Here is a 21,622-nt window from a genome sequence, read left to right on the forward strand (position 1 = left end):
TTTTGGTTTTTATCGCCTGAATCACGAGCGTCCATGACTTCGGGTCTAATTGTACCAAGGTTACTGTACAAAGTCAGTGACCAATGTTAATGAAACAAAAATAAGGAATAAATAACTGAAGATGTGCGATTTTGGGGGAAATAATACAATTTTGTTTGTTTTCGTGTTTAGGGTACAAATAAGATTTTGTGCTCTAAGCAATTAAACGAGCTCAATGAATATCCTTGTTTTGAAAATAATAAATAAGCATAATTAGAAAATCAAAACAGAATAATGTATAATAATTCACTTAGTTTTAATGCGAAATTTTATGTCGCAATGGAAAGGAAAATTCAAGATTGTATTCCGGTTAAATAAATAGATTTTCAGAATAGTATCCGGGTATTTTTTTAATTTAATTCTTGATTTTTAAATACTTTTAACTGCTTGTCTCGATAAAATAAAATGTTAGTTTACGTATTTGAATGAAAGAGAAATAATTTAAAATTATTATTGTCAAATATACTTTATCATTACCATTGCTATAAATGTAAACGTTTTTTTTTTTTTTTTACCTTTACAAAATTAGGCCTTCTTATACGAACAAAGAACGAATAAAAATATTATGCATATATATGAAAACAAACTTCAAAAATCATATTACTTCTCACAAAGTCAAACAAAGTTATTTTAAAAACGAATTTCCTATTAAGGTGTTGATAATAATATTCTTACCATAAAAAATTTAATTAATAGCCTAAAAAATGTAGACAAATTAAAAAAAAACAGATAAATTTTTTAACAATAATGCTGGAATTTACAACAATAATGGTTAATAACAATAATAAAAGACCATCATTCTTGAATTTCAATGATGAATATGCTTTGTAGAAAATTAACTAATATATATTTTTTTTACATTTTTGTATATCATTTTACAACTTGTAGATCATTTTTGCATTTAAACTATGATTGGATTTATTTATTTATTTTCTATTACTCTACTTTTTTACTGTCGAATTAGTTTCAGAATATTATGTTTTATTTCATTTTTTTTAACAGCGAGTTTTAACCTTATAAGTAAAAACCATTCCTTGAAACCATGGAATTTGTAAATTCATAAAGATTTATCAAATTCTCGAGTTCGAATTTTTTGACGATTACAGTATTTTCCCGTTGCATACTTCGTAAACGAGAAAGTAAAAATGTCTTGAATAAATGATGTTATGGTTATGCATATGAAGTAAAGAAAGAAAATATTAACTAGAAAAGTAAGCAAAAATTATATTAATTAACATTTGTCCTTCTAACAGAAATTGTCCTACTTTTGTCTAATAGTATTAATAAATATAATACCGGTTATCGCTTCAAAATCCTTCACAGAATCACGAAGCGATTATTAAGTGCGACATCAATAGCGATAAATTTGTTCTTGAGACCAGTAGTTTAAAAAGGATCATAGAAAAACCTTTATCTCATAGAAGATGGATGAATCTTTACTCGCATCTCAATGCCAAATATCCTGTAGTTTCACCAACCAGTGCAATAAAACAAAGATCCGTTTTGCCCTGGAGCTTCTTCATTTTAGCTTCTAGTACGCAGTCGAGAACTGTTTAGAGCATCTGTATAACTGCACAGAATGTGTCAACTTAGAGGTCGTCAACATACATTGCAGGCAAGACTTTTAAGGTCAACTGTTCGAAGGCTGCAAAAGTTGCAACTTTCTTCTTTCTCTTAGTATTTTATTCTGGCAACCAGTTTTCAACAAGGCCAGGTATGAGTCCAAAAGGAGCATGACGTTGGAATGTTCAGAAAATGTGTATTACTTGAAATTAAGAACGAGCATGATACACACATGATCTGTACTGAACACATGTTCTGAAAAATACCGGGAAGACAATCCTAAAGAAAGCTTCGCAGGTAGTCCTTTAACTTCTTTTCTCTTTGTTCTTGAGGATGTAAATCTTTAGCTCTCCTCTTCTTTTTCATTTTAAGCATTTTCGGTCGCTCTTTTTATCATGATCACTAAATATCATAATTATTAAGTCTTTTTATCATGATTTTTTAAGGATTGTTTAAGAAATAGCACATTTTTGTAATCTAGTTGGAATAATATATATATTTTTTTAAATCAGCCTGAAATATATTTATTTTAATTTGAATTATTTACAAGTTTATTTAGTTCAACAAAATTCCCTGATATTTGTCTAAAAATAATTTTTAGAAATAAGTCTCATTATATCAGCATATTGGGCTTTATTTTTCAATTCTTTAAAGTATTGTATTAAGTTGAAAGATCTTCAAAGATAAATCATTTATTATTTTCAAAATATTATCTTTTGATTTTTCAGCAACTTGATAAAATTTCCAATATCACTTTTTGCATGTCTTTAGATTCTTTGATTTCTATGAATTTTTTAAAGTTCCTAAATTAAATTCCTTGTTTTTAAATAAATTTCCAAAATTTCCTTGATGACGTTCCTTGATTGCTCATACCTTTCCATGATTTCCTTAATTACTTTCCTTAATTTCCCCGATGTTACTTCATTCTTTTTATTTTCCATAAAAATATTTTTAATTTGATTTAAGTATCCGTTTTACTATAAAACTAATTTTAATATAAATATCATAAATTTAATTAAATCTTTTGTCAAACGAATAAAATTCTTTCTTTCGCAAGAATCTAGCAAACGATTTTTAAATTCAACGAATCAATTTATGAAGTAGTTCAGCGTGTGGCTACCATTTATGCAAAGTTTTTTTTTGAATTCCTAAAGTGTTTTTAAATATTAAAAATCAAGTACATTCTTCAACAATTTGCATTTTAAACTCAGCCTTATCTTATTTAAGAATGGCTAGTAGTAGCGTAACTCTTGTCTGACACAGAATTCCTGTTTAAAATAATTTGACATTCATCTATTCCGCTAGAGTTGCCGTGAGATGCGTGTTAAACATGAAAGCTCTGAGCTCTAAAGAAGCGTCAATAAAAAAGTAACAAGTGTAAAGATCTCTTTTATCAATTAAAATTTTCTCTGTTCGAGTTCTTCTTCCGTCATATATTCGTTCGAGCGTATAGAAATAACCAGAGGTTTATGGAAGTTTAAAGTTCCATGAACCTCACATGTACCTTTGAGGAAGAAAAGTAGGACGCGTAGTCTCCTTTTTTTTTACTTGTTTTGAATTAATTCAGTCTGAGAGTTCCGTCTATTAATAAAACATCCTCAATTACATACTATTTGAATTTACTTTTAAAGATAAAAAGAACACGAGAACGATTGTGGAACATCCAAAAGCCTCATTATCATTTTAGCAACGTTAAAGTCTGAAATAAATTTGTAATATAAATTAAGTTTCTGTTTTAAACTATTAGCGTATTAAAATAAAACAAACCATTGCTTTAAACAAAAATGTATTGCTCCAAAGTTAGATCTTTTATTTTTTTTGCCCCGAAGATTAAACTACTTAATAAATATAAAAATTTCACAAATTTAAGAAAAAAAAATATAGCAGATATTTATTTGCGAAAAGTGATATTTGTATTGTTTCGGAATAAAGTCCAAACAAGTGAAACTAAAAACTACGGTTTTTTTAAAAATCTGATTTGAAATCGTAAATAGTAAATATATTTATTTTTTAGTTTTCAAAAATATTTTACATATAGCAATTAAAAAATTATATAATGAACATTAATAATGTTCATGGACTATTTAATGGATTCCATTTTTCGCGTTGATATTTATATATCTATATATATATATAAATTAAAATATTTGGTATTTATATATATATATAAAAAATACGAAAAATTAAACCAGTTTTACAAATTATCATAAATATAGTCTTTAGTGGCTAAGAGAATTTAAGACAAAGGAAAATTCTAAATTACTTATATATTTTGATAAAATTACTGCATTGCCACAATAACAATGAATGCAAATTTCGGAATAAAATATGTTCCATTTATGAAAATTTTTCTTTTCCCTTCTTGAGAAATCTTCATTTTAAAAAATTAATTTTTCTTAATTCCGAATGAAATGTTGTGTACTCTTTATCGTTATTTCATATTGCTAGTTTCTTAATTCTTACAGTGTTAGTTTCATTTATTTTTATGAAAATTATATTTCATTATTTATTTCAAAAGTGGTAAGAATAAAATGAAAAATAACGAATTTCATCATGCATGAAAAAAAAATGCAATTTTAATCCAGATGTTTCAAAAATACTTCGTAATTTTTCTTCATTTCTTTAAATGCCCTTCAATTTATCGACTGTTGTTTTTTGACTGTTGATAGCACTCATGACAGTGAAAAATATATCATTTGAAAATCTAATCTTAAATGAAATTTGATTCAGCATAATGACTTTTTTTATATTATGCATAAGATTATATAAACAAAGAGAGGGTGAAATACATTCATATAGATTTCGAATTGATATTGTTAATAGTATATCCTAGCAGAAATCTTTTTAAAGTAATTTTTTTGGTGAAAAACAATTTTTGCCTGAAACATTTAAAGTCAATTTAAAAATTATCTTTATAAATTAATAAACACTGCTCTGAAACTATATCGAATGTTTATTTTCATTAGTAAAACTCTCATGCATCTCCGATTTGTCCGAGAAGTGAAAGTGCAGAAGGTCATATGCAAAAAGCAAATTCTTGAAGTGCCCAGTTAGAGGAAGTGGATTAGATTTCACTGTAACCTTGCCTTTATGTTTTGCATATTTAGAAATCAATGTCCGATTTCGTTATAATATGTGACCTGAATTATTTAATTTTAAAATCCTTTTTTATTTATTTTTTGTAGAACATGATTATAATCACGTTATTTTTTTGTATCTTTGACATACATTTTTCACGTGAGAGTCCCAGTGAATAATTTCATTGAAAATCAACAAATTATTTAAGTTATGAAAATATTCGTATATAAAAAATATTCTAATACTTTGGTTTGGCAGCATGCATTCCTTTATGATTGCCCTATGAGTATTTTATGTCTAAATATATTAGTATTCTGATTCATTGTAAAAGTATCGGTTTATTTTCAGTTAAAAGGTCGAAAATTCTATATTATTACTTAAAATTGAATTATTATTTTCAATAATTTATTTTTCATATTTTTAAACTACTAATAATAATTTAAGGATAGATTGAAAGTAAATTATAAAATTTTTTTCCAGGTTTACTGAAGGAAAACTTACTGAAGAATCTCAAATACAAGTAAGTAAAATAAAATATATTTTTACTAAATTTATTCTAAACTAAATATGATAAATTAAAAAGTAAAAAATCATCTTAAAAATTTAACAGTACTAATGTATTTCTTAGCAGCCTTTCTTAGAGGTTTGACCCACATTTTCAGAAGTTTTGACTTAGATAATCACATTCTATTAAACATTGATTATATTCTTCAACATGATGTTTATCTTTTTTTTACCACTTCTTTTCTTCTTAGGACGCTATAACTCTATTTCCAGACGCACAAATAAATTAGTCATGGCTAATTTTGTAGAAAGAAAACCCTTCAACATCATGGGGATGTTCGATGGTCTTGAAGACTATTTGAACACTGGAGGTGAGTTATTTCTCAATAAATAAAGATATTAAAAAATATTTTTTTAATAAAAAAATATAGAAAATCCATGAAAATAATAATTATCGTACTCATAATATCTTACGAATCACACGAATTACTGCATACAAAATCATTTTTATTCCTTATTAAACCTTGTTTCGTTCACAATTTTTATATCATTCTTGGAATTTATTTTTAAAAAGTGACATATTTTATTCTTAAAAACTTAACGTGAAGATATGATTTTTTTTTGTGTTTTTATTTACTAATTAAAAATATGGAATTTTTGCAATGAAAGAATATATTTTTTCATGTATTATTTAGAAATATTATTAGCTCGTCAAGGCAATATTAAAATTAAATATATGAAAATGGTTGTCACCGATAAAGAAGATGAAGGTATTGGAAAGAATAATTATTGTCAAATTAATTAATCTAAAGGTTCTAATACATTAATTAATCTAATACATTAATTAATCTAAAAGGTTGTAACTTTGGAATGTTAAAAATTTTCAATGATTCCTATTTCTAACACATAAATTTATTTGAAATTCTAAATTGCGCAAAATTTATGCTTGGAAATACAACCAACAATAATACCATTATATAAACTTAAATCAAAGTTTTGTTTCGGTAAATATTTAACTATTGCCTCTACACTGGATATGAAATCTAAAAGAAGTGCATCTAAAATTTAATAAATGAAAATTTTCTAAATGTATAAATATTTATATCGAGCTGGGATGTTTATTTCTAGAAATCGTTGTGGTTGTCATTCGTTTGAGCCAGACGACACGCGAATTCAGAATTATAAACTATATCTGTAGAATTCGTTAACATCTGATATAAAACATGACTAATTTTTCCTTGTATTGCCATGCATGGTAGAATAATTCGATCGGAACTGTCGAGTTTTCATTGAAATTCTGAAATATAAGTAGGTCAATTATTTATAAAATGGCAACAGCTAATGATTCGAATAGTTGACGCTTAATTTTGGCAATCTTAGTTTTCGCTTTACAATTATTATTTATATAGAACACATAAGATTCGAAAATCGATGCATAAAAACTCAATCTATAGAATGTTGAGTAGAAATTCAAATTAATTCCGATGATTGAGGTTTGCTGTTAATTAGTTCGGCTAATTCGAAAATCTGGTTCAACAAATCAATGTTCCCACTAATAAGTTGAGCTCAGTCCAGTCAAGTAGCACCTCAAACGGCAACGTTGCACAAGAAATGTTTGACAATCACCGTAGTGATCCCTTTCTGCCTTATCAACTATTTAAGTCTCAGATGTTTCACGTTTTAAATTGCAGAAAGAAGTAAGAACCATCTTCAGATATTGATGTCCTTTTATGAGCGAAAGAAATTCTAAGCTATTCTTGCGAATTTACTTTATTCATCAGTTATTACATCTGTAACGAAGAAAAATTTATTAGAGGGTTTAGAACAATGCACAATGGCTTGTATATTTTATCGCAGTACGAAATTGAAAGAATGCATTTCTTTTTAATTGGCTTCTTGATTTATTGGTTGCTGCTGGGCAAATGTAGGTCTAACAGGTTTGGGAATTTTCCAATTGTTAGAGAAATCATTTCGGAGATATTTATAAATGATAGTCATCTGATAGACAGATAGTGTTATCAACATGATATTTCAAGGTTGAAATGTCGAAAGTGACATGAAATTAAACGAAAGGTGAAAGACAGTTGCCAGCAGCCAATGAAATTCTAAACCGAAGAAATAATTCTGCTGAAAAGGACTGAAATATAAATGTTCTTTGAAAAGAAGGTCAAAATCAATCAGTTAATAGTTATTTTTAATAATAATTTAATAGCAGTCATTAACTAATAATAGTGATAGTAATTAAAATTTTTGATATAAAATTATACTAAACTTCTAACTTCTAAAACAATGCCAATTCTTTGAGCCAAAATTGAACACTTTTTCACTGTGTTCATTATTTTAAAATCGTAAAATTTATTTTGCAATGTTATGTAAAAAGCCTTTGAAAATAGCTCAAGGTAAAAAATTATAAACTAGAGAAAATTTTATATGATGCTTTAATGAAGGTTATAGATGTATTCAAGAAATTATTTCCCATTTAACACTGGATAATCTTTCTGATGCTTTTCAAATTTGCCATTTAAAAGTAAAATGAATATATTTTGAAAAATATTCCTTTTATTTATACAGTCTTTATTTAAAACTCTTTCACCACAGATAATAAGAAAGCAATAACAGGACATTCTTCGATAAGACATTATACACGCATTTAATATAGTAATCTATCTTTTGTATGGAACTAAGGAAAAAATATTATCATGCGATTGAGAAAAAGAATAATTTATGCCCCTTATAATTTTAATTTTCTTTTATAAATTATTATTGTCTTGTTAAATAATCAAAAATTTAAACTTAAACTATACTAAAAACTTTTTCAAAAAATATACTGTGCATTTTAACTTCACTAAATCACGCAGAATGTTTTTTAATCAAAATAAGCGGGATATATAACATTTCAAATTCAAAAGCGTATTTATTAAAAAAAGTTTTGTATTATGAAATGTACATTTATTGCTTAATTCAATAAATGTACATTTCAGAATTCAAATTTGCTTTTGGGAAAATAGACGTTTGATTTAAGAAATTCATAATATTTTAAAGTAACGAGAAATTTTCTTTAACGATTTGAAGGTAAACACGAATAAGGCTATGTTTCCACCAAAGTATAATTAACTCTCTTCAGCAAAATGATTCCAAAAATTTTATTGAAGGAACTTTGAAAACATATTTAAAGCTGATTTTACTTTTTTTTTGTTATTTTATTTCCTTATCTAGCAAACAACTGTACTGCTAAGTACGTAATTATCCTTTTAGACTTGCAACTGCTTGGAACGCGGAAGTAAGATTCGACTTTTGAAAATGCATTACGTATTCAAATGTTGAAAAACCATCCACAATATATATATAAATAAAAAAATTATTATGCCTCTTCCTGAAGGGCTTTTGGTTTGTAATTTCTATTACAAAAAATAAGCGATAATTTATAAATAAAAAAAATCAAATCTGCTCAATGGCTTAAAATATGACCGTAGACATCTGACATAATTATTTAGTATCATATTTACGATTATGGAGGTTGACCGTAGACATCATCAACCTGATTGCGCTTATTATATAATTGTTGACCATTGCGTGTGGTCTTATGTGATGATATTTTTGACGTTAATATACAGGGTGTTTATAAAGTCCCGGACCCATTTTGATGTTTAATAACTCATAAAATAATAAAGATAGATTTAAATTAATAACATAAATGGTTAAATAGACTCAAAAAGTTTCATGACCCTTGTCAATGAACTTCCACGTGTGCCCACTTCGTCGCACGGAGAATATCAAGTCGATAGTCAATTTCACGCCAGGTAGCGACAAGCATGTCGGCATCCACAGAGCCATTTGCGCACATTATGGCGATTGACAATGCCAGAAACATGAAAGGATGCTTCATCGGAGAACATTATGCTCTTCAGAAAATCAGCAACATCTTCTATCCTCCTTAGCATATCTGTTGCAAAGGCCATCCTCCTAGGCCTATCGTTCGGTTCCAAAACTTGAACAGTTTGAACTTTGTATGCATGCAGTCTTAATTTTTTCTTAATAACCTTATACACCGTCGAAATTGGCATATCCAATTCTGTTGCCGCTGATCTCACAGATATTCTAGGATTGTGTAAAAATGTCTCTTTGACACGCTCAACATCAAAATCACTTGTGCAAGAACGTCTGGAACGTTTCTTATCTTCGATACTTTCAATTTCTAGAAAATTCTTTTTCCACCGCAAGATACTGTTTTTGGATGGAGGATCTTTTTGGTAAATTCTTCTGAAATTTCTCTGTGCTTGCACTATCGATTTCATTTCTATGAACCACCATAAAATCTGTGTTTTCTCTTGTGGTGTATGCATTCTCCTTAATATCCGCTCGAATAAAACATCACATACAAAAGTACTACATAGAACAAACACATCCAAAGTAAACATAATATTGCAATAGTTGCCAAAAACAAAAGAGAAAAAAATGCAATTAATAAGCAGACAATATTTAGAAAAGTACAGATATTTAGACTGGAAAATGAAATTATCTGAAATTAACCACATGTGCAAACGATATTTACAGAAGTAAAAATATTCAAACCTGAAAAGGAAAATATATGAGTTATTTCATCAATAAATGCCATAAGTTTGTTTATATCTTTATTATTTTACGAGTTATTAAACATCAAAATGGGTCCGGGACTTTATAAACACCCTGTATATATATATATGTGAGTGTGTGTGTGTGTGTGTGTGTGTGTGTGTGCGTGCGTGTGTGTGTAATGATATCTCTTAAACTAATTTAAATTTAATTAGTTTCCTAATTATTATCTTAATTTAATCCCATGTTAACTTCATTTTAAAATGTTCTCTTATTTCCTGACCCAATTCCACTTTTTTAAATTAATTAATTAATGCTACACGAGCTTTGTAAGGTGTTTTAATAAGAAAGTTCCCATGCTCCGAGTGTAGGGATAAATATTTTTAATGCTTTGCAACATTCTTTTAAAGATATCTAAATTCCCTTGCCTAAATCGACACGTATCAAAGAAATCCCTATCAAAATCTCATAGTAAAGTAATCGAAGGGAAAAAATTTTCTCTTCTGTCCTTGTATCGCTTGTGAACGAGTTTCATCATATCTTCTTGTACATAAATTATGCCTCACAGGATGGAATGAAACGAAGTTTTAAAATTTTTAAAAGTGTCTTCTCTATTCAACCATGCACTATATATATAATATACATTTATTACATATATTATACTATAATATACATTATATTATAATATACATTATATTATATACATTATATTATAATATACATTATATTATATATACATTATATTATATACATTATATTATAATATACATTTTATCAATCAACAATTAATTAGCCAGATCAATTTGATGAGTATTAGAATACGTAGAATAATTTATAACAAACATAAGGTTTTTTTTGGGTTTTTTTTTTTTTTTTGGTTTTGCTTACACTCAGCATACATTTTTAAACATATAAAATACAGACACTAAACTCTACCCAAAAATTAGTAGCAGCGATTTAAACTTTCACAAAATTTTTCACGAATGTTAAATAATTATTATTTTTTTTTTTTTTTGACTTTCATGGCAATTGTTTTTTTTTATTATTATTTTCTATGTTTTAACAATCAGTAAATAAAAAATGATAAAGTATACAAAATACAAACACTTATTATTATTGTAGTTGCCTTCTTCGAAATTTTCATTGAAATGGCTTAGATGTATTAAAAGATTAATTTGTAGCTTTAATACCATTATTTTTCTGCTGTTGATATTTTTAAAAAAAATCAGTAAGTCCTTCATCACTGACTAGAAAATTTAAGAGAAATAAAGAAATATGCCTGTTAAAAGAAAAACGCTAATGAAGTTTTCGTTCTATGAATATGTTCTTTTACATCTAAAACTGATGTGGCTTATTCTTGTTCATATTTCAGATCCCGTAGTGAGAGAATGGTTTTTGGTGAAAAGCAACTTTTGGCCGATATTTCTCTGTGGCATGTACCTCATGACCATCAAGATTATAGGACCCTCCTTCATGAGAGACAGGAAACCTTTCGAACTCAGAAATACGATGATTGTCTACAATCTCTTCTTAGTAGCAACCTACTTTACATGTGTCTCTATAGTAAGAATTTGTTAATTTTCTATGAATCAATTTGTTTACATATTAGGATTACAACACAATTAGAATAAATAAGAATTTGTCGCCGCAGCCATATGACAAACTACAGATATTATCTGTATAATTACATAAATATGAGCCGGTATAAAAGAGTACGTGGGCACTTTACTCTTATATCATTTACAAAATATTTTATTAAAAAAATGCGTTAGTATTTGATTTCTGTTTGTTAGAGTGTTGCATAGAAAAACTACCGTCCTAATAAAAATCTTTTTTTTTGTCTAATTCAGAATAATTAAAAGTATGTTTTATGAAGTTTTGAAAATATATTGTAATGCCTACATTATAGGCTTTGATGTAAGCCTAAAATTTTTAACTTTAATATACATATTTTTTAAATGAACAAATTTAGCTCTGGCACTTTCATATATATTTATTGGGCTATTTGTAAAAAAAGTTTATAGTAATATAACAATTTTAGTAAAACTTACAAGATATTTTATCAATTTAGAAAGAACTAATAATTTTTTTAAAAAAATTATATTTCATTTAATAGTGCTAACATAGGCGAATGCCTCCAATGAAAATACAAATCAATGTTAAATATATTAAGTAAAGGATTAAAAGGAAAACAGGAAAAACTACTTCAGTTTCGAATATTTGATGTAGGATTATATTACAAGCATCAATATAACACAATAAATAAAAATATTGCAAATATCAGAAGCGTTTGTATCCTTTTGATCAACAGTGCGAAGATTTATAGTAGATTCAAGACATTAATAAAATAAAATGTTGGAGTATATAAGTTTTGTTCTATCTAGAATTTTAAGACAGTCAAAAGCATAAGAAGTAATAACAATTCTATAGTTGACCTATTTACCGAGTATTGAAAATTATATTTTAGCACTTGATTTCCCTGTGTTACATAAGCCCAATATCATGCTATTGTTTGAGGTATTATATCGGAAATTCAGAATAACAAATAAATACAGCATAAAAATAAAATTGCAAATGAAAATAAATAACATTGAATTTTTATAGATTTAGATTAAGATGGATTATTGATAGATTTAGATAATAATATGTTGATGAAGATAATGAGAAATTATTATGAGCAATTAACGAAAAAAATCGTTTTATTGAATGACATATAAAAAGTAGAAAGAAGAAACGTTTTAAATTGGACGATTTTTTAATTTGCTTCTTTAGACAACAGAAAATTTTTAAAATATCAATTATGAATCGATTTTACCTCTCTGTTCTAATAAACAATTCTTTTTACAGTTTATTTTTATAGACTGCAAATATTTTATAACTTTTGGAAAGATAAGTAAAGTTTATTTAATATTTTACAGAATGTGTTATTAGAAAGTATTGGAAAGTTTGATAGATTTATAAAAATAGAATTACTGAATGACATTTTGCACTAAATATTTTTATGCCGTGTATTATATTATATTTATTTGTATTGTATATTATTCATAAAATCATATTTTTAGGTACTTTACGGAATGACTAAAACTGATCCAATGGACTTGTGCAAAAACACGATGGTCAGAAAAAACGATATAACATATATTGTAAGTATAAATGCCCATTTATTTTAAATATGTATATTTTCTTAATTATTTTTTACATATTATAACAATTGTTCAAATTAATAGTTCTTTATTATAAAAATCAAATAAAAAATAGTTAATTAAAATTGCTGCAGATATTTATGTCCCCTCAATAATATTAATTTAATAAATATAATTTTTTTTTTGTAAAATTTCATTATATTATTATTTTAGATCATATTGAAAGAATTGTTTTTATATTAAAAATATGAATATTATAACTACTTAATATATATTTTTAAATATTAATCTACCCTCCAAAAAAAAAAAGAAATGTTCATAAATGAAATATAAGTTTTGATTTTAGAAATACACAGAACATTCATTTAAAAGAAAATTAGATAATTATACTGGTATCAATAATGCTATCGTATTTGTAAAGGAAGTGGTAAAGTAAAAATGCAAACACAAAGCAAATCTTTTTTTTTTTTTTTTTTTTTTTTGCACATATAGTTCTTATGATAGTAGTTTTAGAAACATTAATCTCAAATGTACGTTTCTGACAGTTAAAAGAAAATAGTAATAAGGAAAATATACGAGATTATTAACAACGTTAAAGGAAGTAACCTGGATTTGTAGAATTAACACTGTTTAAGGAATTAAATACTTGTTTTGGTTAATAAGCTTTGATGGCTGTATTAGTTTGTTTACAAATATTCAGAAAGTTTACTTAACCAAGAAAAAAGACATACAGTATGATTACTGTTTTTCGCCGATTTAGGAATTAGTTTTTTATTCATTGCAAACAGGTTTCCATAATGATGAAAGCCTAATTTAAGTTTCAGATAACAAATTTATCAATTTAAGTAGAGAATCACCCGTCTTAAAAACAGCAATCGTCTAAATCATGAACAGAAAACATGAAAATGAGCTCATATTAAAAAATTATTTTGTTTGTTTTATCATATGTGTTTTTGTTTTATGTGTTTCCTGTTTTTTGTTTGAGAATGTTTGTTTTATCATATTTCCTTGATTCTTTCTTACTTCATGATATTATTTAATTCATGAAATTAAAAATTGAAACAAAAATTATTTTGTTTGTTTTATCATATGTGTTTTTGTTTTATGTGTTTCCTGTTTTTTGTTTGAGAATGTTTGTTTTATCATATTTCCTTGATTCTTTCTTACTTCATGATATTATTTAATTTATGAAATTAAAAATTGAAACAAAAACGTCATTATCTAATATTCTACAAAGATTTAATATTTTCTTAGAAATGAGAAACTGAATAAATAAATTTTCTTATCATTTTCTAAAAAATAAATGAATGTTCTATTTTTAATTTATGTTTCGTTAAAAGATAAGATGCAATTATGCTTTAATTTGGTTTTAAATATTATTTTTGCGTTCTTAGATGAAATCCTTTTTTATAATACTATAAAATTTTCAACTACCCCAAATATGAATTACAAAAATTATTTTTTTGCAGTTCAATTTTTCTGTAATAATTTTATTTTAATTTAATACATTCTGTCCACTTTAAATTTATCAAACAAATATTTTCCTGTTAAATAAAAACAAAATAGTGAAAAATATTTCTTCATTTAAATTATTTTCTTTTCAGATGGCATCATGTGGCTGGGTAATCTACATGTTAAAATACATCGAGTTCCTTGATACGGTAAGATATAACAATAGCTGCAGGCAGATATCTTTCAAAGTTAATTATTTTATTTTATACATGCCTCATATATTTAAGGAAATCATTTGGACCCGACTTTTATGTCTGTTCAACAAAGTTAAATTAATTTGGAATGATATTTCGACAAATGTAATCCTGAAAATTTTTATTGCAACTCCACAAGCCCATTGTTAATATTTCTTTTGCCTCTTGTAGCCATTTAAGATGTCGGATATATATTAAGTTTTGTAAAGATTAACGCCATTTTTCAGTACTTGGCGATTAAAAGCACACTAATTTTATGTATTTAGTTTTGGGATGACATCCTTTGTAGCTAAAACTCCCTTAATCCCCCTCATTCAAACAAAATGTATTAAGTATAATTTGTTAATATTAAGTAAAATTATGCCAATGTTGGCTAATTTTCTTTTAAACTGAGTAATTGTGCATTGCTTGCCTACCAATGATTAATCGCCAAAAAATTCGTTAAAGACGTCAATGTACTGATCATGTTCGCCAATGACAAGTTGTTAAACTGAGTTCACCACTAGCATTCAGTTAAACCAAACGTGATATTTTATATATAATCCTGATATAGATATGCATTTCCTAATTCTAAAATTAATGTAATTTACCAATATTTTGTTTTTCAGATCTTTTTCTTATTGAGAAAAAAAGATAATCTAATTACAAATCTTCATGTCATTCATCATGCCGTTCTTCCACTTTGCGGATGGATTTTTTTCAGAACAGAACGAAGTAAGTGACTGAAATCTTTTCGGATTTTCTACTTTATTATTAAAAAATTTTTTCATTTGGTAAAAGTCAAATGAAAATCTTTCAAGACGCTTTATGACTATTCTTACATTTTTAATATTAGTTTTATTTGAATTATAAAAATTTTCGATTAATTTGTTGATTAACAGGAGAAAAAAAATACAAAAATCGACTAGATGACAAATAATACTTATTGTAATACTTTTAATTCCATATATTTCTCTAAAAGATGCATTTTAAATTAATTAAAACTATTCTTATTTAAAAGAATAGAAGATGGATTTCGTTTGCGTTCAAACAGCCTGTAAAGGCTAAAATTTTACCTTGATTGCTACACTTAACAATGAATTCGCGTTCGCCGGTTAAAATAAATGCAAAGATCGTCTTCTTTTTGCTCTCTTTTTACACTATTTATATTTCAAATGTCGATCAATCACAAGAGACTGATTAATGTTATAGTTCATATGTGTAATTTTACAAAGATTTCCTTGATGTTAAAATAAATTATTGTTTTATCATTTCTTTTAATATCAATTGATTTTATCTCTAGATAATTAAAATACTTATTTCTTAGTTAAAAAATTGTCTATCGTGTGAAGTTTAGTTTCAAATGCCTAAAATGAATCCATCAAACAAAGAAGGGACATCTACCAAATTTTCAGAAGTTATAAAGATAAATATCATGATTCAAATCGACGACAAGACAGTATTCAAGACAAAACCTTACATTCGCCAAACAAAACTTTTTTGAAGCGATTGTCTGATATTTTAGCATTGAGTATAAGTCGATTAAGATAGTTATTATAATGGTTGATGAAAAAGTGTCTATTTTGGAAAGACGACCTTTTGCTGTCCCGAGTCTAGAATCAATGATTATGAAATTATAGTTATATACCCACCTATGAATTGTATTTAATATTAGGAAGAAAGAAGTCTATATTCAAGCAATCGTATAATATTTTACCTTGAAATATTTTCTTTGCAGGTGGTTTCCAAGCATTCCCCATCATTATAAATTCAGTTATTCACATCGTTATGTACAGTTATTATGGCTTGGCTGCTATGGGTCCAAATGTCAGAAAGTACCTCTGGTGGAAGAGATATCTTACAATCGCTCAAATGGTAAGCTTTAGATTTTTTAATTGATTAAAATTCTCCTAACATCAACAATTTACAGGAAGTATTTGTTGTTCCTTAAAAATCAAAGAACAAAAGCTAACATTTCAATGGCCAGTTTCAACCTGTTTTATTATATTGCTTTAATCTTTAAAAATTCGTTTGTCATTATTTTTGGCCTACTTTGTACATCAAAGAATTTCATAGATGATTCAATGATCCATTTACTTTGGCTAGCAAATTCAGAAATTTATCCATCCAAGAAATCAAATATTTGAAAAAAAATGTATATGCAAATTTTACTGTTTTGTCATTGAATTTGAAAGAAATTGAATTTTTCCATTTGATTTTTGCTTCTACAATAATTTAGAAGAAATAAAGGCCAAATATAATCATAATACAGACACTTTCAATAGTAATACGTGATTTAAATGTACCTTTGAATGAGAAATGTGAGTACAATTACAAAAATGGATAGTTATTTTATTTTGCTGATACAGTTATTTATTTCGTAAATGCCACTAAAAATATACTATAAATCTGGTTTAATGATCAATGTGCTATTTGTTTAATTCTTGTATTTTTTAAAAAATTTTATTTTGAAAATGCATAAATCCAGTTTCAGAAAAAGAAAAACCAAGAAATAAGATTGCTTTATGTTTTATTTAGCGCATGCATTGCTTTATAGAAATTTCTGTTTTTAAATTTATTTATTCGATTGATTCTATCATATTATTTGAATATTACTCTAGTCAAGTGAAGTCCATTTCTCTTAAATGCATTAAGTTAACAACTCTTACATACTTATTTTTGATAAATATATTCATAACAAAAAAAATCTTTTGAATTTCTCAATCATTTAACAAAAAAAACCACTAAATTACTTAAAAGTTAATCATAGCTATATTTTATATAAAAAAATTCACAATCAAGAAAATGTTTCCAGATATTTATTCTTTTATAATTTGTATAAAGAAATACATTTGATAATCGTTATTTTTCTGTCTCATTATTCAAGGTAATTATGAGTCATATTGTCATAATAAAGCCACGCCCCAATATTATCCTTTTTCGAATATTTTTAATTATTTTGGCTGATAAGAATTGCTAACAAATATAGATAGGATTTCTGACCATATATTTATCTGGAGAGCGTATGATAATTTCATTTGTATAAATACCATTTTTTATTTATAATTATTTATAATTCATTCAAATTAATTTTTAACTTGAAATATTGTATTATTTCCATGCTATTCATTTAGAAAGATTATGATGTAAATGTGATGTGCTTTTATAAGAATCATTTTTATTTTAAAATTGTGTTTAAGTTAATTTTCTCAAATACTTTTTACAGTCTTGCTTAAGTGTTATCGGTTAAATCAACAGCCTAAATTATTATTTCCAAACAAAATAAAATATTGAAAAAAAAAAGAAATTTAAAAACAAGTAATGTTTAATTTTTTTTTATTTTACTTAGATTAAATAATTAAAATTATTCAATCAACTCTTAATTAGCATCCAGATTATAATGCCAACAAAGAATATGTAAATGCAATATAAGTTCAAATGGTGACATCTGTTCATTATTAAAATCAGATTACTTCAGTTGTACCATATAGCAATTAAAAATTTTGGGTTAGAAACGATTTCAGAAAGATTCTTGACGTAATAAAGTAGCAAAAGTATATGTTTAGGTACTTGTCCGTTGTAACGGTGACAATAAATCACCAAGAAATTATATCGCCAACTTGGCGATTTCAATCGTCAAACTATATAACATTAGTATGTAACAAAACTATATATATTCGCACGTGATTTGATCTATATTTATGTACATATATATATATATATATATATATATATATATATATATATATATATATATATATATATATATATATATATATATATATATATATATATATATATATGCACTTGATCATATTTTTATAATTTGGCGAAATTTTTCTTGGTGCATTTTGGTTGCTGTTAAAACCAATAAGTACTTATATTTATTGGTGTTCCGCATTTTCTTATAAGCTAAACTAATGAAAAAATATATTTTGTAGGTCCAATTCATATTGATCATCTTCTTCGTCTCCGTTGTAATGCCGCTAACAGGATGTTCTGCTGCCAAAACCAGCGTGTACATCAATGTCGTGGCAGCCGCTTTGTTTTTCGTCATGTTCTATAACTTCTACAAAACTTCATTTTCACCACAGAAGAAGCAAACAGAAGTGTGCGAAAAATCCAGCAGTGCACCAAAAAAAGTAGAAAACGAGAATGGACACCAGAACGGCTACACAAACGGAGATGCTGTCACTAACGGACAATCCAAAGTTAAATGCAACTGATGTGATTTCGTAATATGGATGAACATCCATAATCATTCCAATCTGTGCAGTTTTATGTTTATTTTTATACTTTTTTTTGCCGAATGCCAGCATGAGTTAGAGACTATTGACTGTGCTTTTGTTGAATGAGGAATAACAAATATCTCATTAATCCGAGCTAATTTGGATTCAGATTATATGGTATCCTTTTCTCCATTATTGACTACTAATGTGTAAGATACCCAAGTAGCACAGCTTGTGAAACAATATTGTACAATATTGTGCGATATTGTATTATATTTTTCAATATTATACGATATTGTGAAATTTTTTAAATATTATACAATATTGTGCGATATTATATTATATTTTTCAATATTATACGATATTGTGAAATTTTTTAAATATTATACAATATTGTACAACATACGTGTGTTACTAGGGTATGATATAAATATTCAAATTCTAAAAATTTTATTTGTCACATTAATACAAGAATATAATAAGAAAGCAACGATTGAAAATTTTTGGAATGTGTGTGATTACATATATTTCAATTATTTTTCAACGTTGACTTCATATTCGTGGTTCGATTTGACCAAATCTTTGGTGCATCTTCTTATAATTTATATCAATTGTGGATTTGAAAGTAGACAATAGATATTGCAATTACAACAAGAAAAAAGATCTTAGTTTAATTTTTCAAGGATAAGTTCAGCGAATAAAAAGAAATTGCTTTCAAGATTCCTTTGCATCTAAATGACTCTTTGGCAACATAAATTGTTTATGTTAGAAACAGTCAAAATTCGGTCTTGAAAATATTTTTCGGCCCCTAACTTTTAAGGTATTGCATTTATCTAAAAATTTTAAATACAAAAGTTCTCCGTCTTAATGAGGCACTAATTGGGATTAATTTTTCTATCTTCAGTATTAAGAAAGTTATAGTGAAATGAAAATTTCACCCCCTCCCACCATTTACACCCTCTTTGATGTAGATGGAGCATTTATGAATTCGTCCGAGATTTTTACATTTCTAACAACATATTCCTAACCAGTTAAAATCCAAATTATTAAAAAAAATTATAAAATTATTCTAGTTATCCTGTTCAATCTGAGCAAAACGTTAAAACGCATAAACCTTTAAACGAAATGTGGTTTTGAGTTCTAGGGACCATGATCGCTAAGGAACTGAAGAAATTATTTTCCCGGCATCTTGTCATGGGAATCATTGCAGTAAGTAGTAGTCTTCCTGAAAGAATTTACTTAATAAGATAAACTGACTTCAAAATTATAAAGGTATGGTGTGGGCGTTGATAGGAATATACTAATTTGTTTAAGTGGTTCTAAAATGGTAATTTGTCCGGTAGTTATGGTGTACTTATAAAGAAATCTCTATTATGGTGCCAAATCAATAACGAGGAAAAGATAATGAAGCGGGGGAATGAAAACATGAATTTTTGTATTTAAATAGCTGAGATTAAATATTATGAAATTTCGTTTTCAGATACAGATATTTTTGCTTCTGGGACACAAGGCTTCCACTTCTTACAGTTGTATGTGATTTCAGAATAACAATGTTCGGATTAATGAGATATTTATACTGAAGTCAATTTTTTTTTAAATGTTTGAACTTGTGAATGATAATATAGTTATCAAGCATTGAACTTTATCTGTTGAAATTAATCACCTTCAGTTCAAACTCCACAATAATGCATCTTGAAGTGAATTTTTTCAATGGATTAAGTTGTAAAAGTTGTTGGATTTGTTATGACACATTTGCTTTAGTTCTGTAACTTTGATTGCGTTTTATTTTTGTTTTACGATGGAATTGTTTTTAGTCAGTGACACTTGTATTACTTTTTTTGTATTTTTTTTTTGTAATTTTTTTTTTTGTAACTTGTGTTTGGAAAAGCATTCTGTGAATGTTCCGGACGAGCATCGAGCTCCTCCGACTTTTTTTTGTAATTTTTGACTTTTAATTTAATTCAATACTGTTTTCCTTTTTGTTAACGCTGTTACCTCAGTATTTTGTACGAGTAATCCAAGAAATAAATGTATCCTTTCTTTTTTTATATACATATTTTTGAAAAAAAATAACTTCATCATCGAATAAAAGAAACAAAAGTATGGAAAAAATGCAAAATTTTATTCACACATTTCTATTTGGATGAAAAGAAATCCTTTGATAGATTATAGATAAAAAAATTATTGAAATATTTTAACAACAGAACTAATGCTCTAGATGATGTAAATATTTACGCCGTAAATTTATCACGTCCCAATCACAAAGCAGAAAAACAGTCCATTGTAACTAGAAACCAAATTTACAGAATTTTACATAAAAATTAAAGGCATTCTGGAGATTAATGTCCATTTCTGGAGGAAACTCCATTCCAATGTCGCAACTATGTGAATTTTTTTCTGAAATAATTCCTATTTTATTGATCCAAAAATATGGAAAAAGATGCACAATTTTATTAAGAGGAAGTTATTTTTTAAACTGTAGATAAAAAAGATAATTTATTTCAAGACCATTGAAAGATTTAAAGACTATTTTATCGATACAAAAACATTACAATACATTTCTATTTGGATTTAAGAAAGTCATTTAATAGATCGTACATTAAAAAAAAAATATTGGAATATTTTAACAACAGATTTAATAAATATTCTAGATGATGTAAGTATTTACGCCGTAAATCTATCACCCAGTCAAAAAGAGAAGAACAGTCGTGACTGTAAACGAACATTACTGAAATTTACATTAAAATGTAATGGCATTCTGATAATCAATATCCAGTTCTTGAGAAAAATCTATTCCATTGTTTCAAAC

The 21,622-nt window shown here is 26.4% G+C and overlaps 1 protein-coding gene across 4 annotated transcripts in view; it reads left to right on the forward strand.

The window, feature by feature from the left end:
* Positions 1-20,861, forward strand: part of LOC129963912 (elongation of very long chain fatty acids protein 7-like) — a 37,866-nt gene extending 17,005 nt beyond the window's left edge. For 3 of the 4 annotated variants that reach the window (XM_056078501.1, XM_056078503.1, XM_056078505.1), the window contains exons 2-9: positions 5,161-5,200; positions 5,436-5,555; positions 11,129-11,319; positions 12,819-12,899; positions 14,504-14,560; positions 15,214-15,319; positions 16,323-16,459; positions 18,526-20,861. In XM_056078501.1, the coding sequence (XP_055934476.1) occupies positions 5,477-5,555; positions 11,129-11,319; positions 12,819-12,899; positions 14,504-14,560; positions 15,214-15,319; positions 16,323-16,459; positions 18,526-18,810 (936 nt within the window). In that variant the 5' untranslated portion in view covers positions 5,161-5,200; positions 5,436-5,476 and the 3' untranslated portion in view covers positions 18,811-20,861. Of the gene's footprint in view, positions 1-1,715; positions 1,900-5,160; positions 5,201-5,435; positions 5,556-11,128; positions 11,320-12,818; positions 12,900-14,503; positions 14,561-15,213; positions 15,320-16,322; positions 16,460-18,525 lie in introns of those variants that run through there. The other variant, XM_056078504.1, reaches the window with a different exon arrangement.
* Positions 20,862-21,622: the final 761 nt, after the last annotated feature.

The sequence above is a fragment of the Argiope bruennichi genome, chromosome 3 (assembly GCF_947563725.1).
Source record: "Argiope bruennichi chromosome 3, qqArgBrue1.1, whole genome shotgun sequence".
NCBI lineage: Eukaryota > Metazoa > Arthropoda > Arachnida > Araneae > Araneidae > Argiope > Argiope bruennichi.